We start from the raw sequence: 27,885 nt of genomic DNA on the forward strand, positions 1-27,885 counted from the left end.
GGATAGGTCATGACTGTCCATCATTTCTGGCTGGGTATATTCTCTCTAATAGAGTTACAATTCTCAAGATTTATGAGAATCTTTTTCCCAATGCTGGAATATAGCCATTTTGAACTTACTGGATAGCAGTTTTTTTTTCCTTACTGCCCCTCCCCACCCTTCTTTTACCTTTTCATTTGTCTCTTGAACCTCCTGTGTGATGACCAAATTTTCTATTTAGCTCTGCTCTTTTCATCAAGAATTTTTGGAATTCTTCCATTTCATTAAATGCCCATCTTTTTCCCTGGAAGAGAAGCCTCAGCTTTGCACGATAGTGGATTCTTGGCTGCATTCCAGGCTCCTTTGCTCTTTGAAATATCTTGTTCCAGGCCCTTTGATCCCTTAATGTTAATGCAGCAAGGTCCTGCGTGATCTTCACTGTGGTTCCTTGATATTTAAATTGTTTCTTTCTGGCTGTTTGCAGGATTTTCCCTTTTATCTGATAGTTCTTGAATTGGGCCACAACATTCCTTGGTGTTTTCATTTTTGGATCTTTTTTTGGAGGGGATCTATGTATTCTTTCAATAACTGCTTTGCCCTCTGGTTCCATGATATCAGGGCAGTTTTCCATCACTAGATCCTGTAATATTAAGTCCAGACTTTTTTTTCTTCAACGTTTTCAGGAAGTCCAATAATTTTCAGGTTGCCTCTCCTCGACCTATTCTCAATGTCAGTGGTTTTGCTGATGAGGTATTTTAGATTTTCTTCTATTTCTTCTATCTTTTTTGATTTTTGTTTAACTGGCTCTTGCTGTCTCATGAAGTCATTAGTTTCTACAGACTCCATTCCTTTTATTAGGGAGGAGTTTTCTTCATTAACCTTTTGCAACTCCTTTTCCAATTGGCCAATTCTACTTTTGTCAGAGCTTTCCATTTGACCAATTGAGGTTTTGAGACAATTATTTTCTTTTTTGCATTTGACCAATTGAGGATCTGAGAGAATTATTCTCATTTTGTATTTGTCCAATTGATGATCTGAGAGATTTATTCTCATTTTTGTATTTGTCCAATTGTATTTTCTGAGGATTTGTTTTCTTGTTGCAAGGTATTAATTGTCTCTTCCAAATTTTCCAGTTGATTGTTGAACTCCTTCCTTATTTCTTCAAGGAAGTCTTTCTTTGCTGAAGACACAGATCATATTCTTGTCAGAGGTTCTAGGTCTCTCTGAGTTAGGGTCTTTCCCTTCCAAGAATTTTTCTATGGATCCACCTTTCCACTGACCCTACTTCATTTTCCTTGAGTTGGGGAGGGGCTGGTTCACAGGGCCTTGGGATCAATAGAGGCTTTACTCACTGAGTGCAATTTCTCTCGCTGGTCAGTAGTATGTGCTGGTTGCTTTCTGTGTCTGGGACCTTGATTGAGGCCTTCTCCCTTAGCTTGAAGGGAGGAGTTGGAGCTAATGAATCCTTTTGCCTTCAATCAATGGTGGGCTTTACCCTGGCTTGTGGTCATTCCTCTCCCTATTGTCAGCTGAGCTGTTCCTTCTGCTCACACACCTGTGCCTGAGGCAGAGGTAGTCTGCTATTGTTTGTTCTGGGAAGAGGCCTGAGCCACAATAGAGGCTCAGACTCAGGGTTCCTCAGACCAGAGGAGCCCAGGGATGGTGTGTCTGCAGCTATCCTGCACCTGTACTCTCCCCCGAGCCCTGTTGGCAAAGCTCCAGTGGGTCAGCCAGCCTCTGCTGCCTAGTTGATTCAAGCCCCTGCCATTTAGCCCTACCACTTATCCAGCAGGTCTGGCTCAGGCCCTCAGGCTCCTGCGCTTCAATTCAGCTGCTAATATGGCTGATCTGGGGCTGATCCACCCTCTGTGTCCAGACTCACCTGCCCAAATTTGTCCAATGCTGCTGAGGGAGACAAATCCTGAAGTAGATGTCCTTTTTCCTGGCTTTTCTTTCTGGGTTTTGTGAGTCATTTCTGTTAAGAGGTTTGTTTCATATGATAGGTGAGGAAAGATCAGGGGACTTTAGACCTGTGCCTGTCTTCTCTTTGCCATCTTGGCAGGAAGTCAAGTGCCATTAATGAGATTGATATTATATCCTTGATGTAATTATCACTTTGAATATATAGATATTACCTCATAGAGAGACTGAGAACTGATTTTTATTAAATTGTTAGGTTAAAAACCGTTCAATTATTGAAGAAATGTTTAACTCCTTGCTATAACATTATTTTATTGTGAATATAAAAATAGGGTCTTAGCATATGATTTCACTAATATATGTAATTTCTAGGGGAATAAAGTCTCTCTACCAATAAGGTTGGCACCTTTTTTGCAACCTATCACCTTTTAGAATACTCTGGACTCAAGTAGTGAGAGGTAAGTCTTGTCCAGAGTCACACAGACTTAATTCTAGATCTTTCTGTCTCTGTAATCAGCTCTCAATTCATTTTTGACACACTAGTTTATATGCTACATGCCTTTAAAAAACTGAAAAAGAAACATTTAAGTGAGTATTATTAATACAACACAATGCTAGTCATTAAAGAAGATAAATTAAATTTTAGGTGACACAATTCCTACCCTCTTTCTACTTGCAATTTAATAGAAAGGATAAATAAGAAAGTTAACTAACCATACTTCAATGATATCTGATTTTTATAAATGTGAATATTCTATATAGTGAAAATAATTTATTTTGACATAAATGAAGGTATTTGAGAGGAAAATGGAATCCATTAGATATCAGACTTCTGGATAAAAAAATTTATGAATAAACAAGAGATAAAGAACATTGTAAGATGCAAAATGAATAGCTTTGATTACATTAAGCTGAAAAGTTTTGTACATATAAAACCAATGTAGTCAACATTAGATGGAATGCAGAAACTTGGAGGAGGGGGAATTTTCAGACAGTTTCTTGAATTAATATCTCATAAATCAAATATATAGAGAGTATTTGCCAAATTTAATCAATAGAACTAATTCTCCAACTGACAAAGGTCTAATTATATAAATGACTATTTTTTTTAAAATTAAAGAAATCTAAACTATATAATATGGCAATATTAATAATATTTACATCATTATAGATAAAATAAATGCAAATTGAAACATCCTCAAGATGTCCTTTCTCCTTTTGGATTGCCTAAAATGAAAGAAGTCAAAAATGATAAATGTGGAAAAGGTGTAGAAAAGTTGGGATATTAGTATGTTATAAATATTTAGGAGAATAATCTGGAATTATAGCCATTGAGTTATAATATGTATATGCTCTTTGTGACAGAAATATCACTATTAGATCTGTTTCTCATGGTGACTGAGGGAAAGGGAAAAATAACTTATATGTTCTTACCCTCTTAATTATGTTTTATGTTCAATTACATGCAACGACAGTTTTCAACATTCATCCATTTTCATGTTTATAGGTTTCACATTTTTCTACCACCTTGCTTTACTCCCCACCCCCCATAGCAGTAAACAACTGATAAGTGGCACAAGTTCAAATGTGTTTCACCTATTTCCATATTAGGCATGTTGTGAAAGAAGAAATAGAACTATGGGAGAAAATAAGATCATGAGAGAGACAGAAATAACATAAAAAGAGTTTAAGAAAATGAACATATCTTCTTTGCACTGCATTAAGATTCCATATTTTTTCTCTTAATGTGGATGTTATTTATTTTCCTTAATATATCTTTCAGGATTGTCCTTGATCTTTGAACTGCAGAAAGGAGCTGGGTCCATCATAGCTGATTGTCTCACGATGTTGCTGTTAGTGTTTACAATGTACTCCAGGTCCTACTCACTTCACTCAACATCAGTTCATTTAAATTTTTCTAGTCTTTTCCATGGTTTGTTCACTCATTAATGAAACACAAAATGGGAAAAATGTTTCCCAGTTTTCTGCACTACTTCTAATTTTGGTTTATTGATTTAATTATGCAAAACCTTTTGCTTTTCCTCCATCTGATTTGTACTTTTCTTGCTCCTTTCCTTTTATCCTTCCTCACCAAAGTTTTGCTTTTGACTGTTGGTGCCAGCTCACACTGCTTGTCCTGTTTGCTACTAGTTCTGAATAGGGTACAATAAATGTCTAATTCCAATTGGGAATGCACATCATTTCTCTCTGAGCCTAACATGTTGAGAGTAAAATATACTCAGTGTGTACACTCTCTTTACTTTAACTCTACAATAACAGATCTTTTGTGTCTCTTCATGTGGTGTTAATTTTCCTCTAATGCTTCTGCCTTCCTTTTCCCACTATAATCCTTAGTTTTATACTTGTTTTATACCATGTGCTCTGTTAACGTATATTCCTTTCTACCTTAATGATAGAAATATAATTCTCAAGAACCAAAAACATCACCATGTCATAATCAATTTATATCCATACCCTGTCCAAGTATCCTCCCTTCAGTTGTCTCAATAGAAATATCCACATGCTCTGCCTAATCATGTTCTTTTCAACTGACCTAAGAGAAATGCAAGGTATTGTCTTCTCATTTTTGCCTTACTGTCTAATATTTTCCCCTTATTCTTAATTATATATATTTTTTCTTTCCATTTTCCTTTTTATGCACATTTTGAATCTTGTATTTGAAGACTTGAATTTTTCTGTTTAGTTCTGGCTTTTTATCAGGAAAGTTTGAAAGTCCTCTATTTCATTGAAAATCCATCTTCACCCCTTAAAGAATATGCTTCATATTACAGGGCATTTGATTCTTGATTATTTTTTAATTTTTATTAAAGATATTATTTCAGTTTTACAGTTTTCCCCCAATTTTGCTTCCCTCCCCCCAGCTCCACCCCACAGATAGCACTCCATCAGTCTTTACTTTGTTTCCATGTTGTACCTCGATCCAAATTGGGTGTGATGAGAGAGAAATCATATCCTTAAAGAGAACAGAATTCTCAGAGGTAACCAGATCAAACCATAAGACATCTGGGTTTTTTTTTTTTCCGAATTAAAGGGAATAGTCCTTGAACTTTGTTCAAACTCCACCTCTCCTTATCTGGATACAGATGGTACTCTCCTTTGCAGACAGCCAAAAATTGTTCCCAATTGTTGCGCTGATGGAATGAGCAAGTCCTTCAAGGTTGATCATCACTCCCATGTTGCTGTTAGGGTGTACAGCGTTTTTCTGGTTCTGCTCATCTCACTCAGCATCAGTTCATACAAATCCCTCCAGGTTTCCCTGAAATCCTGTCCCTCCTGATTTCTAATAGAACAATAGTATTCCATGACATAGATATCCCACAGTTTGCTAAACCATTCCCTAATTGAAGGACATTTATTGGATTTCCAATTCTTTGCCACCACAAACAGGGCTGCTATACATATTTTTCTACAAGTAATGTTTTTACCCTTTTTCTTCATCTCTTTAGTATAGACCCAGTAGTGGTATTGCTGTGTCAAAGGGTATGCACATTTTTGTTGCCTTTTGGGCATAGTTCCAAATAGCTCTCCAGAAGGGTTGGATGAGTTCACAGCTCCACCAACAGTGTAATAGTGTCCCAGATTTCCCACATCCCTTCCAACAATGATCATTATCCTTCCTGGTCATACTGACCAATCTGAGAGGTGTGAGGTGATACCTCAACGAAGCTTTAATTTTCATTTCTCTAATAATTAAAGATTTAGAGAATTTTTTCATATGGCTATGGATTACTTTGATCTCCTCATCTGTAAATTGCCTTTGCATACCCTTTGACGATTTGTCAATTGGTGAATGGCTTTTTGTTTTAAAAATATGACTCAGTTCTCTGTATATTTTAGAAATGAGTCCTTTGTCAGAATCATTAGTTGTAAAGACTGTTTCCCAATTTACTACTTTTCTTTTGATTTTGATTACATTGGTTTTACCTGTGCAAAACTTTTTAGTTTAATGTAATCAAAATCATCTAATTGGTTTTTAGTGATGTTCTCCAACTCTTCCTTAGTCATAAACTGTTCCACGCTCCATAGATCTGACAGGTAGACTAGTCCTTGATCTTCTAATTTGCTTACAGTATTTTTTTTATGTATATGTCCTGTAAACATTTGGATCTTATCTTGGTAAAGGGTGTGAGGTGTTGGTCTAATCTAAGTGTCTTCCATACTAACTTCCAATTATCCCAGCGGTTTTTATAAAAGAGGGAGTTTTTATCCCAGTGGCCTGACTCTTTGGGTTTATCAAACAGCAGATTACTATAATCCTCTCCTGCTTTTACACCTGGTCTATTCCACTGGTCCACCACTCTATTTCTTAGCCAATACCAAACAGTTTTGATGACTGATGCTTTATAATATAATTTTAGATCTGGTAGTGCTAAGCCACCTTCGTTTGCATTTTTTTTTCATTAAGCTCCTGGCAATCCTTGACATTTTATTTCTCCATATGAATTTACTTACAATTTTTTCTAGCTCATTAAAGGAATTTTTTGGAATTTTGATTGGTAGGGCACTAAACAGATAGTTTAGTTTTGGTAGAATTGTCATTTTTATTATATTAGCTCTACCTATCCATGAGCAGTTGATATTTGCCAAGTTATTTAAATCTGATTTAATTTGTGTGAGAAGTGTTTTATAATTGTTTTCAAAAAGATTCTGAGTCTGTCTTGGCAAATAGACTCCCAAGTATTTTACACTGTCTGAGGTTACTTTGAATGGAATTTCTCTTTCTAGCTCTTCCTGCTTTTCCTTGCTAGTCCTATATAGGAAAGTTGAGGATTTATGGGAGTTTATTTTATAACCTGCAACTTTGCTAAAATTGCTAATTGTTTCCAGTAGTTTTTTAGATGATTTCTTAGGATTCTCTAGGTAGACCATCATGTCATCTGAGAATAGTGAGAGTTTTGTCTCTTCCTTCCCAATTCTAATTCCTTCAATTTCTTTTTCTTCTCTAATTGCTGATGCTAACATTTCTAATACAATATTGAATAGTAGTGGTGATAATGGGCACCATTGTTTAACCCCTGATCTTATTTGGAATGCCTCTAGCCTCTCCCCACTGAGTATAATGCTTGTTGATGGTTTCAGATAGATATACTGCTCATTATTTTAAGGAACAGTCCATTTATTCCTACACTCTCTAGTCTTTTTAATAGGAATGGATGCTGTATTTTGTCAAAAGCTTTTTCAGCATCTATTGATATGATCATATGGTTTCTGATAGGTTTGTTATTGATATAATTGAGTATACTAACAGTTTTCCTAATATTGAACCAACCCTGCATTCCTGGAATAAATCCTACTTGATCATAATGTATTATCCTAGTGATGACTTGTTGTAGTCATTTTGCTAAGATTTTATTTAGGATTTTTGCATCTATATTCATGAGGGAAATAGGTCTATAATTTTCTTTCTCTGTTTTAACTCTTCCTGATTTAGGTAGCAGTACCATATTGGTTTCATAGAAAGAGTTAGGCAGAGTTCCATCTTTCCCTATTTTTCCAAAGAGTTTTTATAGGATTGGAACCAATTGTTCCTTAAATGTTTGGTAGAATTCACTTGTGAATCCTCCTGGCCCTGGAGATTTTTTTTAGGGAGTTTACTAATGGCTTGTTGAATTTCTTTTTCTGAGATCGGGTTGTTCAGGTGTTTAATCTCTTCTTCATTTAACCTGGGCAACTTATATTTTTGTAAATATTCATCCATTTCACTTAGATTATCAAATTTATTGGCATAAAGTTGGGTAAAATAATTTTGAATTATTACTTTAATTTCCTCCTCATTGGTGGTGAGTTCACCTTTTTCATTTACAATACTAGCAATTTGGTTTTCTTCTTTCTGTTTTTTTTTAATCAAATTGACCAGAAGTTTATCAATTTTATTGGTTTTTTCATAATACCAACTTTTGGTTTTTTTTATTAATTCAATAGTTTTTTTTTGCTTTCAATTTCATTAATTTCTCCTTTGATTTTTAAAATTTCTAATTTGGTATTTGATTGGGGATTTTTGATTTGTTCTTTTTCTAATTTTTTTAGTTGCATGTTTAGTTCATTGATTTCCTTTTTCTCCAATTTATTCATATAAGCATTTAGAGCTATAATATATCCCCTGAGAGTTGCTTTGTATGAATCCCATAGGTTTTGGTATGTTGTTTCATTATTATCATTATCTAGCATAAAATGGTTAATTCTTTCTATAATTTGTTTTTTGGTCCACTCATTTTTTAAGATGAGGTTATTCAGTTTCCAACTTGCTCTGGGTCTATATATCCTTGGCCCAGTACTGCATATGACTTTTATTGCATTGTGATCTGAGAAAGATGTATTCACTATTTCTGCCTTTCTGCAGTTGATCATTAGGCTTTTATGTCCCAGTACATGGTCAATTTTTGTATAAGTTCCATGTACTGCAGAGAAAAAGGTATATTCCTTCCTATCCCCATTCAGTTTACTCCATAAGTCTACCATATCTAATTTTTCTAACAATCTATTTACCTCCCTAATTTCTTTCTTGTTTGTTTTATGATTTAATTTATGTAGATCTGATAGCGGGAGGTTGAGGTCTCCTACTAGTAGAGTTTTGCTGTCTATGTCTTCCTGTAATTCGTTCAGCTTCTCCTCTAAGAATTTGGGTGCTGTCCCACTGGGTGCATATATATTTAGTAATGAAATGACTTTATTGTCTCTGGTACCTTTTAGGAGGATAAATGTTCCTTCCTTATCTCTTTTAACACTATCTATTTTTTGCTGCTACTTTGTCTGAGATAAGCATTGCTACCCCTGCTTTTTTACTTCAGCTGAAGCAAAATATATTTTGCTCCAACCTTTTAACTTTACTCTATATGTATCTCTCTGCTTCAAATGAGTTTCTTGTAAGCAGCATATTGTAGGATTCTGGTTTTTAATCCACTCTGCTATTTGCTTACTTTTTTTATATAGAGGATACAAGCTCACATGTTTATTTAAAATTCATGTAATTTTCTTTTTCTTTTTCCATTTAATAATTTTTTTTCAATTGATGTAAAAAGTAGTTTTCAAAAACATTCAATTTGTAGGATTTTGAGTTTCAGGTTTTTCTCCTTCCCTTCTCCCTTTCCACAAAAGTGATCTGCTATAAGTTACACATGTACAATCATATTAAGCATAGTTCCATGTTAGTCATGTTGTGAAAGAAGAATCAGAACATAAATCGAAAAAATCCCAAGAAGAAATAAAAAATTTGAATTATATGGCATAACAGAATAACTAGAAAGCTTGGGATTCCAGAAAAAAATCAATTGGATAGTATGAATAAGGGATGTAACTGTCAAATTGATTTTCCACATTGATCATATAAATGAGGTTTTCTTTTATTATGGATTCTTTGATGTCTCATAAGGGAAGAATGTATATTAAAAGTTTCACATTCTAGACATTCGTAAGGTTTCTCTCTAATATGGCTTCTATGAATCAAATTTGGAGCCACGTCTCAAAGTATTTCCACATTTATTATATTCATAAGGTTTCTCTCCAGTGTGCATTCTATGATGATGAGTAAGAAGGCAGTGCTGTGTGAAAAGTTTTCCACACTGATTACATTCATGAAGTTTTTCCCCCTTTGTGGATTCTTTGATGCTTAAGTAGAGTTGAGCGCTGTGTGAAAGCCCTTCCACACTGATTACATTCATGAGGTTTTCTCCAGCGTGGATTCTCTGATGTAAAGCAAGACTATTGCTATATCTGAAAATCTTTCCACAATGATTACATTCATAAGGTTTCTCTCCACTGTGATTTCTCTGATGTAGATGAAGATGGGAGTTTCTGTTGAAAGCCTTACCGCATTGATTACATTCATAAAGTTTCTCTCCAGTGTGGATTCTCTGATGATGAATAAGAGTAGAGTTACATCTGAAAGCTCTTCCACATTGATTACATTCATAAGGTTTCTCTCCAGTGTGGGTTCTCTGATGATGAGTAAGAAGGGAATGTCTTGTGAAACACTTTCCACATACATTACATTCAAAAGGTTTCTCCCCAGTGTGAATTCTCTGATGTAGAGTGAGATTGGACTTGAGTCTGAAAGACTTTCCACACTGCTTGCATTGAAAAGGTTTCTCTCCACTGTGGATTCTCTGATGATATGTAAGACTAGATCGATCTGTGAAAGCTACTCCACACTGATTACATTCATAAGGTTTCTCTCCACTGTGGATTCTTTGATGATATGTAAGACTAGATCAATCTGTGAAAGCTGGTCCACATTGATTACACTCATAAGGTTTCTCTCCACTGTGGATTCTTTTATGCTTAATAAGGGAAGAGGGCACACTAAAACGTTTACCACATTCATGACACTCACGAGGTTTCTCTTCAGTGTGGACTGTATGATGACCAGTAAGATGGGACCTCCGTGAGAAAGCTTTTCCACACTGATTACATTCATAAGGTTTTTCTCCAGTTTGGATTCTCTTATGTACAGAAAGATTGGAGCTCTTTCTGAAAGTCTTTCCACATTGATTACATTCATAAGGTTTCTCTCCAGTGTGAATTTTCTTATGTTTCATAAGAGAAGAGTGTGCACTAAAACGCTTGCCACATTCATGACACTCATGAGGTTTCTCTTCCGTGTGGGTTGTATGATGACCAGTAAGATGGGCCTTCCGTGAGAAAGCTTTTCCACATTGATTACATTTATAAGGTTTCTCTCCAGTGTGAATTTTCTTATGTACTGCTATACTGTTGCTGTATCTAAAAGTCTTTCCACATTGATTACATTCAAAAGGTTTTTCTCCAGTATGAATTCTCTGATTTTATGAAGGCTAGACTTTCTATGGAAAGCCTTTCCACATTGATTACATTCAAAAGGTTTCTCTCCAGTGTGAATTCTCTGATGTTTAGCAAGACTGGAGTTATATCTATAAGTCTTTCCACATTTATTACACTCATAAGGTTTCTCCCCAGTGTGGATTCTCTGATGTAGATTAAGACTAGACTTGAGTGTGAAAGACTTTCCACATTGCTTGCATTGATAAGGTTTCTCTCCACTGTGGATTCTCTGATGATATGTAAGACTAGATTGATCTGTGAAAGCTGTTCCACATTGATTACATTCATAAGATTTCTCTCCACTATGGATTCTTTTATGGTTAATAAGGGAAGAGTGCACACTAAAACGCTTACCACATTCATGACACTCATGAGGTTTCTCTTTGGTATGTATTTTAAGATTTTAAGATGACCAGTAAGATGGGTCCTCCGTGAGAAAGCTTTCCCACATTGATTACATTTATAAGGTTTCTCTCCAGTGTGGATTTTCTTATGTACAGAAAGATTGTTGCTGTATCTGAAAGTCTTTCCACATTGATCACAGTCAAAAGGTTTTTCTCCACTATGAATTCTCTGATGTTTATGAAGACTAGAGTTTCTATGGAAGGTCTTTCCACACTGATTACTTTCATAAGCTTTCTCTCCAGTGTGAATTCTCTGATGTTTAGCAAGACTGGAGTTGTATCTATAAGTCTTTCCACATTGATTACATTCATGAGCTTTCTCTCTGTTATGGATTCTGTGATGTACAATAAGGGAATAGTGGTCCCTAAAAGCTTTACCACATTCCGGACACTCATGAGATTTGTCTTCAGTTTGTATTTTCTTCTCTTTAGCAACAGTGGAATGCTGTCTGAATGCCTTTACATGTTGATTACAATCCTGTTTCTCTCCAGCATGGATTTTTATCACGTGAAGCAAGTCCAGCTCTCTTTTCACCATATTGAGAATGGTTTTTCCATAAGGTCCTTTTCAGCTTTTTACTCATCTCCTTAAACCAGGTATCTGTATCTTTTTCTTGGTTGAGAGCCTCATATAATCTGAGTGATCATAAGAACAGACTGGTTGCGTTCACTTCCTCAGGTCTCTTCCTGGTCCACTCAATCATCCCAACAGCTGGACAGGAGGTCCTCTGACCCTCTTGCTCCAAGTAGTGGATCAAATCTCTGGGAACTGGAAATCCCAGGGAGAGCATGTTATGAGCATTCTCCACCATGACATCCCTGTACAGCTCTTTCTGGATATGATCCAACAGGTTCCACTCCTCTGGGGTGAAGTCCACAATCACATGCTTGAAAGTCACCACCTGAGGTGGGGATCTGGAGCTCCCAGGGGCCATTCCTTCTGGCTCCTCTGCAAACTGCACAGGGGAGGGACAAGGAGTCTTTCTTTTCTCTTCCAGGGCATGACAATGACCACGAGGGAGGCCGAGGAGCTGCTTACGTTTTAAGGGAGAGTTCATCCCATTCATATTTAAGGTTATGATTACTAATTCTTTATTGCCCTCTGTGCTATCTTCCCTCTGTTTGTATTTTTCCCCCTTCCCCCCCCCTTATCCATATTCCCCAGTATTTTGTTTTTAAATACCACCCCCTTCAGTGTGTTTGCCCTCCTTTATCACTCCCTCCCCTTTCTTTCCCCTTTCCCTTTTCCCTTCCCTTCCTTTTGTTATTTCCCCTTATTTCCTCCTCTCTCCTTCCCTTTCTCTGCCCCCCCTCCCCTTTTTCCCTTTTACTTCTTGAAAGGGTAGATGTTTTATAAGTTAACTGAATATGTGTAGGTTGACTTTAAGCCAAGTCTGATGAGAAGAAGATTCAGGTGTTTCTCCTCTACTCCCTTCTTCCCCTCTATTACCATAGGTTTTTTTGTACCTCTTAGTGTAATGAGATTTGTCCCATTCAATCCCCTCCCTCCTCCCATCTCTTTCCTGTCCCCCTTTTTAGGGAGGTAGTGTATTTTTTTTTAGATCATTCTATCTAAGTCATAGAAAATTCTGAGTGTCTGTCCCTTCTAGTTCAGTATATTCTGTTGAATAGAGTCCAAATTCCTGAGAGTTATTAGAGTCTTTCTCCCCAATGGAGTTAAAGCCAGTTACATCCCATTAGATATCAGTCTCATGGATAGGTCATGGATGTCCAGCATTTCTGGCTAGGTATATTTTCTCTGTTAGAGTTACATTTGTCAGGATTCTCTGGATTTATGAGAGTCTCTACCCCCCCCCCATGCTGGGATATAGCCAGTTTCAACTTGCTGGATTGCATTTTTTTTCCTTTTACCGCCCCCCCCTTTTTTTTTTACCTTTTCATGTGTCTCTTGAAGATCCTGTTTGATATCCAAATTTTCTGTTTAACTCTGGTCTTTTCATCAGAAATTTTTGGAATTCTTCCATTTTGTTAAATGTCCATCTTTTTCCCTGGAGGAGAAGGCTCAACTTTGCAGGAAAGTAGATTCTTGGCTGCATTCCAAGCTCCCGTGCTCTTAGAAATATCTTGTTCCAGGCCCTTCAATCCCTTAAAGTTTATGCAACCAGGTCCTGCGTGATCCTTCCTGTGGATCCTTGACATTTAAATTGTTTCTTTCTGGCTGCTTGCAGGATTTTCTCTTTTATCTGATAGTTCTGGAGTTTGGCCACAACATTCCTTGGTGTTTTCCTTTTAGGATCTTTTTCTGGTGGGGATTGATGTGCTCTTTCAATAACTACTTTGCCCTCCAATTCCATGATGTCAGGGCAGTTTTCCATCACTAGATCTTGTAATATTAAGTCCAGGCTTTTTTTCTCTTCATTGTTTTCAGGAAGTCCTATAATTTTCAGGTTTCCCCTCCTCGATCTATTCTCGAGGTCAGTGGTTTTGTTGATGAGGTATTTCACATTTGCTTCTATTTTTTCTATTTTTTGATTTTGTTTAACTGACTCTTGCTGTCTCGTGGAGTCATTAGTTTCTGTAGACTCCATTATTTTTTGGGGGGAGGAGTTTTCTTCATTAAGCTTTTCCAATTGGTCGATTCTACTTTTGAAAGAGCTTTCCATTTGACCAATTGAGGTTTTGAGAGAATTAATTTCTTTTTGCATTTGCTCATTTGAGGATTTGAGAGAATTATTCTCATTTTGCAAGGTATTAATTGTCTCCCCCAAATTTTCCAGTTGATTTTTAAACTCCTTCCTTATTTCTTCAAGGAAGTCTTTCTGTGCTGGAGACCAGATTGTATTCTCCTTAGAGCTTCCAGGTCTCTCTGGGTTGGGGTCTTTCCCTTCCAGGAATTTTTCTATGGATCCACCTTTCTGCTGACCCTTCTTCATTGTGCTAAGACCTTGAGTTGGGTGGGGCTGGTTCACCTGGGCTTGGGATCTCTAAAGGCTTTACTGAGTGCAGTTTCTCTGGCTGGCCAGTAGGAGGAGCTGGTTGCCCTCTCTGGGGTGTCTGTGACCTTGGGTGCAAGGCCTTCTCCCTTTGCTTGAGGGAGGGAATTGGAGCTATTGAATTCTTTTGCCTTCAATCAGTGGTGGGCTTTAACCTGGCCTGAGGTGATTCCTCAGCTGGGCTGGTTCTTTTGCTCACACACCTGGGCCTGAGGAAGAAATAATTTGCATTTGTTTGGGAGGAGACCTCAGTGCAATGGAGGCTTGGGCTCAGAGTTTCTCAGACCTGAGGAGCCCAGCGATGGTGTCCACAGCTGTCCTGCACCAGACTTCTCCCCATGGCCCATTCCCCAAGCTCCAGGGGGACAGCCCCAACACAAGCGCCTCTGCTTCCCCGCGGACCCAAGCCCCCTTCGTCCAGCCCCACCGCTGATCCAGCAGGTCCGGGTCTTGGGCCCTCAGACTCCCGGTTCTGATTCAGCTGTTGGTCTGGCTGATCTTCCCTGGGAGCTCAGACTCACCTGCTGGTACTCAGCCAAGGCTGCTGAGGGAGACAAATCCTGAGGTAGATCTTCCTCTCCTGGCTTTTCTTTCTGGGTTTCCTGGTTCGGATTTCTTTTAAGAGGTTTGTTTCATGTGATAGATGGGGAAGAGATCAGGAAACTTTAGAACTGTGCCTGTCTTCTCTCAGCCATCTTGGCCCCACCCTCTTTGATTCTTGATTATAATCCAAGCCTTCTTGAATATCATATTCTAGGCCCTCTTATCCTTTAACTTTGAAGGTGATAAATGTGGCGGATTGTGGTTCCCTCATATTTAAATTGCTTCTGTTTGACAATCTGCAGTATTTTCCCCTTTAGCTGAGAATTATAAAATTTGGCTATAAGATTCCTTGGAGTTTTTATTCTGGGATGTCTTTCTGGGAATGATTGATGAATTCTTTCAAGGACTATTTCATTTTCTTGTTTCAGGATATTAGGGGAGTTTTTCCAGGTAATTTCTTGCATGATATTGTCCAGGTACTTTTTCTAATCATGGTTTTCAGATTTATTATTTATTATTCATTATCAATTATTCAAAAATTTGTTTCTTCTGGATTATTTTCCAAGTCAGTTGTATTTCCTAAAACATATTTTTTTTTTGTTTTCTTCTATTTTTTCAGTCTTTAGGGTTTTTTGATGATGTCTCATAGTCTTTAGCTTCCATATTTCAATTCTAATTTTCAGGATTTTATTTTCTTCATTTAGCTTTTGTGTTTCCCTTTCCATTTGGTTAATTTTACTTTTAGATAAGCTATTTTCCATTTTTAGCTGTTCAATTGCATTTTTCCATGAATTCCATTTCTTTTCCAGTTGTCCATTTTTATTTAAAGGAGATAATTTCTTTTTTCCATATGACAAATTTTAATTTTAAAAAAAGTTACATTACTGTCTATTTTTCATCATTTTTCTTCATGATATTTTCTCTCTTGTCTCCTTCTCTCTTCTTTGTTTTTTAAAATAATATTTAAACTCTCCCAGGAGGTCTTTTTGGATTTGAGACCAACTCAAAAATCTGCTTTCCTCTGTTGGTGTTTTTATCAACCCTCTTGGAACAGTAGTTGTCTGTGGTTATCACTTTTTTTTTGCTCATTTGATAGGTTAGCCCTTTCCTGGGGTAGACGTAGTATATTATTCTAAGCTTTTTATTCTGTTGGAGCCTGAGATATGCTGTAAGGCTGAAATATTAAATGCATCATTTTCAGATCGAGCTACAATTAGAAATCAGTCCTTTATCAGAAACAATAATTGTGAAAAATTGTTTACCAGCTTTCAGCATTACTTCTAATCTTGGTTTCATTGGTTTTATTTTTGCAAAACTTTTAATTTAATGTAGTTAAAGTTATCCATTTTACAGTTTAAAATATTCTCTCTCTCTCTCTCTCTCTCTCTCTCTCTCTCATCATAGACTTCTTGCTCATTCCATTGTTTTATGGTATCATCCTTTGTATCTGAATCCTGTGCCTATTTCAACCTTTTTTGATACAGGATGTGAGATATGATTCTATATCTAGGTTTTGCCATACTATTTTTAAGTTTTCCCAATGTTATTTGCCAAATACTGATTTCTTATAACAAAAGCTAGTTGAAGTGTTTATAAAAAAAGTAGTTTATTATTGCCATTTACTATTGTTTCTTTTGTACGTAATGTGTTCCAGTAATTCACTTCTCTATTTCTTAGTAAGTAGGAGTCAGTTTTGAAGACTGCCACTTTGTAATATAGTTTTGGATCTTATACAGCTAGGCCTTTGCATTTTGTTCTTTAATTCCCAATGTTCTTGATCTTTTGTTATTCCAAATGAATTTTGTTACTATTTATTTTTAACTCTGTAAAATATTTTTAGCAGTTTGACCAAAATGTAACTAAATAAGTAATTTAGTTTAGGTAGAAATGTCATTTTTATTATATTAGCTTGGTCTAAGCAGAATCAATTGACATTTTTCCAGTTGTTTAGATCTGACTATTTGTGTGGCAAGTGTTTTGTAATTGAGTACATATAGTTTCTGGGTTTGTCTTGACAAAACCTCTGGATGGTTATAGTACCTCTCTTTTTGGGGGCAAAGAAGTATAAAATTGAGGGAATGTTCACCAATTGGAGAATGGCTAAGAATGTTGTAGTATATGATTGCAATGGAATTCTACTGTGTTATAAGAGATGAATAGGTTCAAATTAAGTACAAAAGATCTATGAAGGAAGATGCTATCCATCTCCAAAGAAAAACATAACAGAAGTACACATAATGTGCTTTTACACATATTTATAATTTTGCTTCAAATGGTGACCTTCTTTCTCCATTGTGGTCAAATTTTAAAAATAATAAAAAAGAGAAAGTCAACTAACTGAACATGCAGTTTAAAAATACAAAAAATAAGCTTCAGCCAAGATGGAAAAGAGAAGCCAGGCGCTATATTAAGCTCTCCTGTCTTTCCCAGAACTAACATGAACCAAGTCTCTTAAGACATTTTGTATCCACAGAACCCAGAGCAGAAAAGGTGCAGCACAGGGAGGCTGGGTAAGGGCAGGGGAATAATCTGGTAACAGTGGGAGAAATGTTTTCTGTGTGTGGGGCAGGTGGATGGGAAAGCTCCAGCATAGTAGTCCAGACATCTATTCAGTCAGCTCAGCTGTTCTGGAAGCTCCAAGCTTCAGTCCCTATGTTTTCAATTGAGTCCCTTTTTGGCATCTGAGTCCCCACACCAAGGGCTGAAGATCTCCCCCAGAACTTTGCTTATTAAAATAATTAACTTTTTAGCCTGACCACCCAGCCCAGATTGTGCAAGGACAGGACAGATCCTGCCCCAGACATCGGTATTGGGGCACTACTCAACATCACAAACAATCCTGAGAAAGCTTCTGACATTCCTTATAGGCCAGTCCAATGAGTAACCTGGATTTCCTAAATCCAGTGAGCAAGGCCTCTAGAAATCTCAATACTAAAGGTCTGTGAATGAGCCCCTCCCCCAATATAAGACCCTTGATAAAGGGTCAAAATAAATAGAGGCCATACAGAATAGGATCCATTGAATGTTGCCTTGAAGACCAGGATCCTAACTCAAAGAGGACTGGAGCTTCAAAAGAGAATATGAATTGGCCTCCAGCCCAGAAACACTTCTTAAAAGAGATCAGAATGGAGTTTAAAACATAAAATGGAACATTTTGGAAAATAAAGGAAACAGAAAATTGACACTTTGCAAGAGAAAATTAAATCTTACAGCAAAAAGACAAATCTTGTGAAAATACAATTGTACGAGTGCAAAAAGAAAATAATTCTCTCAGAAACACAATTTGGCAAATTGAAAAGTTCAACAACTCCTTCAAACATAGGATTGACCAACTGGAAAAGGAGATGCAAAAGGTAAATGAAGGAAACTCTTCCCTAAAAAAAGATTAAAATCTTTGGAAACTAATGACTTCATGAGATATCAAGAATCTATTAAACAAAATTTAAAAAATTAAGAAAAAAAAATGCAATACAACTGACCTGGAAAATAGATTCAAGAGAGACAATTTAAGAATCAGAGAATTTCCTGGAAACTTTTAATAAATTACTCCATACTTCAGGATATAGTAAAGAACTGCCCTAATATCCTGGAACCAGAAGGCTAAAGAGTCATTGAAAGAATATATTGATTCCTTCCTGCAAGGGATCCCAAAATGAAAGCACCAAGGAATATTATGGCCAAACTCCAGAACTATCAGATTTAAGAGAATGTCCTGCAAGCAGCCAGGAAAAAAAAGGATTCAAATACCAAGGAGTCACAGTCAGGATTGCATAGGACCAGGTTGCATCAACATTAAGGACTCAAATGGACTGAAATAAGATATTCTGGGGAACAAGAGAGATAGTATTCAACCAAGAATTCAACATCCAGGAAAACTGAGCCTGCTCTTTCAGGGGAGAAGATGAACATTTAATGATATAGGAAACTTTCAACTTTTCCTGATGAAAAGACCAGAGCTAGACAGAAATTTTGGTTTTCAAACAGGAGACTCAAGAGATGCATGAAAAGTTAAACAGGGAAAAAGAAAAAAAAAACAACTGTTATCTAATGTGATTAAATTGGTTATATCCCCATCTGGAGGAAAATTTTTATAACTCTTGAGAATTGTAACTCTAATGGAGGCAATATACTTAGCAAGAAGTAAAGAGATATTAAGAAGCAGGAGACTGAATGGGGTTTAATTACAAGGCATGAAGAGGTACAAATGACTTATTGTCATAGATAGGGAGAAGGGAGATGAGAAGCACCTGAATCTTACTCTTATCAGATTTGGTTCAAAGAAGGATTAACACACATTGAGTTGAGTTTGGAAACTTATCTTACCTTTCAAGTATTAAGAGGGGAAGGGGAGGGGGAGGAAAGGAGGGACTGATGAAGGAAGGGACTGAAAAGGTGTAATGGGAAAGAGGAAACAATAGGGAGGAGGTTGTATAGAAGGGGGTAAACACATTGAAGGAGGTTGGAAGGAAAATACTGTGAAATAGGGAAAAGGTGAAAAAAATGGAAAAATATAAAAGGAGGGAAGATAGCATGGAAGGGAATAAAAAGTTAGTAATTATAACTTCGAATGGGAGTGGAATGAACTCTCCCATAAAAAGAAGTGGATAGAAGAGTGAATTAAAAACCAGAATTCTACAATATGCTGCTTATAAGAAATTCATTAGAAGCAGAGAGATACATACAGAGTAAAAGTAAAATGATGGAACACAAAACATTAGAAGTGAAAAAAGCAGGGGGAGCAATTCCTAACTCAGACAGAGCAGCTGCAAAAATAGATCTCATTAAAAGAGATAAGGAAAGAAACTATAACCTCCTAAAAGGTAGCATAGATAATGAAGTAATGTCCAAACTAAATATTTATGCACCAAGTTGTATAATATCTAAATATTGAGATGAGAAGCTGAATGAGTTACAGGAAGATAAACTGCAAAACTCTATTGGTGGGAGACCTCAACCTTCTCTCAGAATTAGGTTTTTCTAAACATAAAATAAACAGTAAGGAAGTTAAGGAGGTAAATAGAGTTTTAGAAAACAGACACGGTGAGACTTTGGAGGGATATAAAGGAATATACATTATTTTCTGTCGTGCATGCTTCCTACACACAAAAGTTAATCATGTACTAGGGCATTAAAAATTTCATAATCCAATTCAGAAAAGTAGAGATATTGATTGTGCCCTTTTCTGATCTTGATGCAATAATTGGAAACTCAATAATCTCATTATAAAGAGTGAGTGGATCAAACAACAAATCATAGAAAGAATTAATTATTTCATTCAATACAATGGTAATAATGGGACAACATACCAAAATTTATGGAATACTGCCAAAGCTATTAGGGGATATATTATATCTATAAATGCTTATATGAATAAAATAAAGAGGAAATCAATGACCTGCACATGTAACTAAAAAGAGAAACAACAAATTAGAAATCACCAATTAAATAACAAATTAGAAATTTTGAAAATTAAAGGAGAAATTAATAAAATTGAAAGCAAGAAAGCTATTAACTATTAAATGAAATCAAGAGATATTTTGTGAAAAAACCAATAAAACAGATTAAACCTTTAATTAATGTGATTTAAAAAAATAACCAAATTATTAGTATCAAAAATGAAAAAAGATAGGAAGAAATTAAAGTAATAATTTGGAACTATTTTGCCCAATTCTATGTAAATAAATTTGATAATCTAAGTGAAATGGAAAAATATTTACAAAAATATTAATTGCCTGTAGAAAGAAGAGGAAATTAAATACATAAATAACTCTGAGAAAAAGAAATTCAGCAAGCCATCAATGAACTCCCTAAGAAAAAATCGACAGGGTTAGATGGATTTACAAGTGAATTTCATCAAACACTCAAGGAATAATTGGTTCCATTTCTATATAAATTTTTTCTATTAAGTTTTATTTTATTTATTTGTTTTCATTCATATGCACATGTATAATTTTAAGTTACAAAATTTCTTTCTAAACTCCCTTCCCACCACCCTAAACATGTTTACAAATTAGTAATTTTTGTCATGAGGAATTAGGATGTAGGGAAAAGAGAGACATAAGGGATAACATCTATGAAGCATTCATCAGATTCAGAAGGGTTATTTTTTTCTATGTGTTGTGCATGTTTTTATTTTTTTTTCTTCCTCTGGATAAGGACAGTATAGTCCATAACCAGTCAAATACAGTAGTCCCAGGTCTCTGGACTACTGAGAGGAGCTACTTCCATAAAGGATATTCATCTCATAATGTCATTGTTGATGTGTACAATATTCTATTGGTTCTACTCCCTTCATTCAGCATCAGATCCCCTGAGACATGCCAGGCTTCTTTCAGAGTTCAATCATTAATGGTTTCTTATAGAACAATAGTATTCCATAATATTCATGTACCATAGCTTGTTTAGCCATTCCTCAATTGATGGGAATCCCCTCAATTACCAATTCTTTGCCACTACAAAACAGAGCTGCTATGAATATTTTGGAACATATAGAACTTTTCCCATTTTTTATAATTTCTTCTGGATATAGACCTACAATTGGAATTGCTGGGTCAGAGGGTAAGAACAGTTTTATTATTCTTTGTTTCCAAAAATGGTTGGATCCATTAACAACTCCACCAGCAATGCATCAGTGTCCCATTCCTCCTGTAACCTCCCCAACATTGATAACTTTCCCTTTTTCTCATCTTGACCAATCTGGGGAATCACTTGCGATCTTACAAATTTGATGCAATTCTCCATATATTATAGAAATGAGACTTTATCAGAGCTCCTGGTTGTGAAGATTTTTTCCCATCTTTCTACTTTCCTTCTAATTTTGGCAGCATTGATTTTATTAGTGCAAAATCATTTTAATTTAATGTAGTCAAAATCATTCATTTGGCAGTATATAATGCGCCCTAATTCTTGTTTGGTTATAAATTTTTCCATTTTCCATGGATCAGAGAGATAAAATAGTTTTGGTCTATTAATTTATGTATGGTGTCTCTCTATATGTTTATATCCTGTATCATTTTTTTACAGAATTTTGGTATAGGGTGTGAGATATGAATCTATGCCTAGCTTTTGGCATACTATTTTCCAGTTTTTGTCAAATAGTGAATTTTTATTCCAGAAGCTGATATCATTAGGTTCGCCAGATAGTAGATTGCTGAAGTCATTTACTGTTTTCTTTTGAACTGATCCTAATTCACTGATTCATTCCTCCATTTCTTAACCAGTAGCAGGCAATTTTGATGACTTTTGCTTTACAGTATAGTTTTAGATCTGGTAGAGTTAGGTCATCTTCCTTTACATTTTTTTCATCAGTTCCCTTGCTATTCTTGCCCTTTTGTTGCTCCAGATGAATTTTGTTACAATTTTTTCTAGCTCAGTAATTATTTAGCAGTTTGATTAGTATGGCATCAAATAAGTTATTTAATTTGTGTAGAATGGTCATTTTTATTATTTTAGCTCTACCTAATCATGAGCATCTGCCATTTTTGAAATTATTTATATTTGACTTTATTTGGGTGAACAGTGCTTGATAATTGTGCTCATACAGTTATTTTAAATGGAATTTCTCTTTCCATCTCTTGTTTTGGGGCTTTGTTGTTCATATATAGAAATCCTGATGATTTATGTGGCTTTATTTTATATTCTGCTACTTTGCTGAATTTGTTAATTGTTTCAAGGAGTTTTTAAGATGATCTTCTTGGCTTCTGTAGGTATACCACCATGTCATCTGCAAAAAGTAAAAGTTTTGCTTCCTCATTGCCAATTCTGATTTCTTCAATTTCTTTTCTTCTCATTGCTACTGCTAGCATTTCTGATACTATATTAAATAGTAATGGTGACAATAGGCATCCTTGTTTCACCTTGATTTTATTGAAAATTCTCTGAGTTCATTCCATTAAATGTAATATTTTTTGGTGGTTTTTAGATATATGCTATTTATTCTTTTAAGGAAAACTCAATTTATTCCTAAACTTTCTAGTGTTTCAATAGGAATGGACACTTTATTTTAACAAAGGCCTTTTCAGCATCTATTGAGATAATCATATGATTTCTCTTAGTTTTGCTATTGATATATTTGATTATGGTTTTTTTTTACCTAAGTTGAACTATTCCTGACTACTATAAATCCAACTTGACCATGCTGTTTTATCTTGGTAATAACTTGCTGTAGTCTCATTGCTAAAATTTTATTTAAGATATTTGCATCAATATTCATTACAGAAATTTATCTACAATTTTCTTTGTTTTGGTTCTTCCTGGTTTATGTATCAGCACCATGTTGGTGTCATAAAAGGAGTTTGGTTGAACTCATTCCTCTCCTGTTTTTTTTTAAAAAGTTCATGTAGAATAGGAATTAATTGTTCCATAAATGTTTGCTAGAATTCACTTGTAAATCCATCTGGACCTGGAAACTTTTTCTTAAGGAATTTATTGCTGATTTCTTCAATTTCTTTTTCTGAAATGGGGTTATTTAAGTAATTTATTTCCTCCTTTACTCTGTATAGTTGGTATTTTTGTAAATACTCATCAATTTCACTCAAGATATTGAATTTATTAGTGTACAGTTTGGCAAAGTACTATCTGAATTATCTCTTTCCTTTCCTTATCATTGGTGGTCAGTTCACCCTTTTCATTTTTGATATTGGTAATTTGGTTACCTTCTTTCCTTTTTTAAATCAGATTATCCAAAGGTTTGTCTCTTTTATTGGTTTATTCATAAAATCAACTCTTAGTTATTTTTATGAAATCAATAGTTTTCATGCTTTCAGTTTTTATTAATCTCTTCATTGGTTTTCAGAATTTCTAAATTGGCATTTAATTGGGGATATTTAATTTGTTCTTTTTCTAGTTTGTTTACCTGCATGCCCAATTCGTTGAACTTCTCTTTCTCTATTATATTCAAATAGGCATTTAGAGATATAAAAGTTTTCCTTCAAAACTGCCTTGGCTGCTTCCCATAAATTTTTGTATGATATCTTGTTATTAGCATTTTCTTGAATAAAATTATTGATTTTTTTTCTATTTGCTGTTTGTTCCTTGAATCGTTTAAGATAAAGTTATTTAATTTCCAATTAGATCTTTCCCTGACCCTTTATTACCTGCAATTTTTATTGCATCATAGACTGGGAACTATGTATATATTTATTATTTAGGTCTTTCTACATTTTATTATAAGGTTGTTGTAGCCTAGTACGTGCTCATTTTTGGTGAAGGTGCCAAGTAAAGGGTATATTCTTTTCTATACCCATTAAGTTTCCAGCAGAGATCTATCATATCTGTTTTCTAACATTTCATTCACTGTCTTAACTTCCTTCTTGTTCATTTTGTTGTTAGATTTGTCTAGTTCTGAGAGAGTAACATTAATATTTCCCATTATTAAAATTTTGCTATCTATGTCTCCTTGTAATTCATTTGGCATTTCCTGTAGGAATTTGGATGTTATACAATTAGGTGCATACATGTTTAATAATGATACAGCCTTATTACCAATGGTGCCTTTTAAGAAGATATAGTTTCCTTCCTTATCACTTTAAATGAAGTTGATTTTTACTTTTCCTTTGTCTAAGATTACTATTACTATTCCATTTTTTTTATTACAGCTGATGCATAATATATTTTGCTCCAATGTTTGACCTTTACCCTATGTGTATCTCTCTGCTTCTCATGTGTTTCTTGTAAATAACAAATTGTAGGATTCTGGTTTTTAATCCATTCTCCTATATGCTTCTGTTTTATGGGACAGTTCATCCCATTCACATTTACAGTTAAGATTACTAATTCTGTATTTCCCTCCATGCTATCTTTCTCCATTTATATTTCTCTTTCTTTTTCTTATATTACTCATCACCAAAATTTAAAAAAAAAACTTTCTTCTTTGATTTTTCTTTTAAAGATTTAACTTTCAGTTTATTTTCACTTAATACTTCACTTTCCCTTTATCAGTCCCTTCTTCCCTTATCTTTATTTTTTCCCAATCATTACCCCCCACTTTCCCTTTAGATTAAGTTAGATTTTTAAACAAAGTGGGAATGTATTTTATTCACTCAGTGGGCTAAATCTATTGAATGGAATTTACTCAGCATTCACATTCCCCCCTTTTCCCCTATAATGCTGTAAATCTTTGTGCCTCTTCCCTTGGTGTTATTTATCATTCTAATATTATTAATCAGGTATCATCAATTACATTTTGATTATTTGATTACTTGAGTTTCTCCTATTGTTATGAAGATATCATCAGAGATTGTTTCCTTGATTGCTTGACAAGCAGCATTGACTGAAATTGTATCAAATTATAATTAAATTAATTTTTATCTTACCCCCTTTTCAAGTATTTTTAAATACACACAATCCTCCTCATGAACCAAAATATTATCCAAAGTGATGTTTCTTGAACTAGTTGTGCCCCTCCCCAAGACCTATTTTATTTGACACTTTACTTCTCCCCCTCCTCACCCAGGGTTCTTAACACCTTGTTAAGTGAAGCAAAGCCTATTCACTCTCCCACTTTGCCCCCACCCCAGGGTACTTAACATCTTGTTAAGTGAAGCAAGGCTTATTCTCTCCCACTTTACAAACCCGGTCCCACAAAGGGTATTTAATCCCTTGTTAGGTGAAGCACTGTTTAAGTCAAACCCTGATCTAATAAACTATAAGAATCATAAAGATCTCTAAGTACTGGGGAGCTCTGAAGGCCTTGCCAGAGAACCTTACAAATGATTATAAGTTCCAGAGACATTGACTCATGACTTTGCAGTTTATGATGCTTAAAGAGCTCTAAGTACAGAGAGGATCTGGAGGTCTCACTTGAGAATTTTACAAATGATTTTATCTTGCAGAGACACTGACTCAGGTCCTTGCAGTTTATGAAGTCCTCATTAGAGAAGGTCTTAATCACCATGTGATTAAAGTGAGTCAAACAATAATGGATACTTATGTTTAAATTTGAAACCTGCTTTTCCTCAGGGCTTTTTGTCTCAAACATAGTGTTGTCATGTTGGACTTCTTCACTTGAGAGATAAGACCCAATTATTCCCATATCATTTAGGTTCATTCTCTTCAATTATATTCTAACTTTTAATTATCCTAAGAGAAGCAAATTTCTAAAGAATTAGAAGTGTTATATCTTCCCATTTAAGGTTGTATGCAATATGATAGTTTGACCAGGATTTGTTTTTCCTTCCCCTTTTCATTTAACTTTTTTTTTTATGAAACTCTTTACTTGTGTATTTGGTGATTGAATTTTCTGTTCAATTCTGGTCTTTGTGTCAGGAAATTCTGGATGTCCTCTATTTTGTTGAACATCCATCTTTTCCCCTGATAGTATATGCTGAATTTTGCAAGGTAGTTAATTCTGGATTGTAATCCAAGGTCTTTTGCCTTCTTCAAAACACTATTCCAGGTCTTCTGATCCTTCAGTGCTGAGGCTAATAGGTCCTGTGTGAGTCTGATTCTGTTTTCTTTATATTTGAATTGTTTTCTTTTTGCTGCTTGCAACATTCTCTTTTTTTTTCAAGATCTGGAATTTGGCTATTACAGCCCTTGGAGTTTTAATGGGGGGGTCTCCTTCTGGAGGGGTTCTGTGGATTCTTTCAATGATCACATTGTTATCTTGTTCTAGTAGATTTGGACCGTGTTCCCCTATAATTTCCTGCATGGCATTTTCCAGGTTCTTTTCTTGATCCAGGCTTTCTGGTAGTCTGATGATTTGTTGATTGTCTCTTCTGGATCTATTTTCCAGGTCATTCTTTTTCTCTAAAAGGTATTTTACATTATTTTTCAATTTTTTACATCCGTTTTACTTTGATGGAATATTGTCATCTTCTAGAGTCATTGGTTTCTAATTGTTCAATTCTCTTTTTTTTGGGGGGGGGTTATTTGCTTCAATTAGTTTCTGTGTTTCCTTTTCCAGTTGGTTTTTTTCTTTTAATAGAATTGATTTCTTTGGTCTCTTTTTCACAATTTTCCTGCATGACCTTCATTTCTTTTTTCCATTTTTCTTCTCTCTTCTTTGGTTTTTCAAATTCTGTTTATAAGCTATTCACTGAGTTTTTGTATTTGAATCTAATGTTTTGATATTTGCCCTACCAGTGATTTTTCATACTGCTTCTTTGTCTGTAAAGTACTTTTCTATAGTGGCACTCTTTTAGCTTTTTTGTTTATCTTTGCTGTTTTAGCTCTGTTCCTGGGATACAGGGAATATAAGTCCAAGCTTTTATTTTATTTAATTATTTTGGTGCTGGGGTCTGATCTCTGGCTTGCCTTTGGCCAATATGTTAACTGTACAATCCAGGCCTTGTCTTTGCAGGAGGTTTTTTTCCCCTCCTTTATGTCTAGGTTCTGACTTAATAGTGGTTTCTTCCAGATCCAATCCTGTCTATTACCCAAGTGTTCTCAGGGTTCAGACTTTGTTTGGGGTTGGAGTCCTCCATGCTGACTTTCTATCCAGATGTTGAGATCTCTGTTATTATTAAGCTGTAGGGAACTGGATTGCTCTGTGACTAAGAGCCTCCTGCTGGCTTTCCTGCTCTCCCACCTCCTGCAATTTACTTCCACTTTTCCCCCAAAGAGACAGACCTTTACTGAAGATCCTTCATGATGTGGACATTTGAAACCTCCTTTGAAGCTACTTCTTTTTTGGTGGGTTCTGTAGTTTGAATATCAGAGTAGAGGCTTCAATTATCTTTGGTAGCAAAAATCTCTGGTAACATGCTAAATTCACACCACCATCTTGGCTTCACCTCTGAAGTCTCAGAATACTATTCATCTTAACAATATGAGATCAACCTTGATGGCCTTGCTCATTCCATCAGTGCAATAATCAGGGACAATTTTAGGGGATCTATGATGGAGAATATCATCTGTATCCTGAAAAGGCACAGTGCAATTTAAATGAAGATCAAAGAATGCTATCATCAATTTTTTAAAACTTGTAATATGCATTTAGCAGTTTTGCTATCTCTAATGATTTCTTTCTTCCTTTTGGATCTGTTTCTTTTCTCAACACATTCAATTTGGATCTATGGGTAACATGGAAGAAAAATCTAAAAACTATATCAGAGCTCCTTCTATTGTAGGCATGGGGGAGGGAAGGAATGGAGGGAGGGAAAAAGAAAAAAATTGTAAAATTCAAAATCTAGTCACAAAAAGATTTGTACAAATTACTATTATATGTAATTTGAAACAAAAACATAATTAAAGTACCAAAAACAAAGTAATATACATAAAATTATAAATCTTGAAAAATAGAGAAATTAAAAAATAAAGAGTATAAA

The 27,885-nt window shown here is 35.2% G+C and overlaps 1 protein-coding gene across 1 annotated transcript; it reads right to left on the minus strand.

The window, feature by feature from the left end:
* Positions 1-9,353: 9,353 nt before the first annotated feature.
* On the minus strand, positions 9,354-11,658 carry LOC141505228 (uncharacterized). Its single transcript, XM_074210863.1, is given in 3 exon segments — positions 9,354-10,702; positions 10,705-11,097; positions 11,130-11,658. Coding segments are annotated over 3 exon segments (2,271 nt in total).
* Between the last annotated feature and the right edge of the window lie 16,227 nt (positions 11,659-27,885).

This window comes from Macrotis lagotis, chromosome 1 (genome assembly GCF_037893015.1).
Source record: "Macrotis lagotis isolate mMagLag1 chromosome 1, bilby.v1.9.chrom.fasta, whole genome shotgun sequence".
Classification (NCBI taxonomy): Eukaryota; Metazoa; Chordata; class Mammalia; order Peramelemorphia; family Peramelidae; genus Macrotis; species Macrotis lagotis.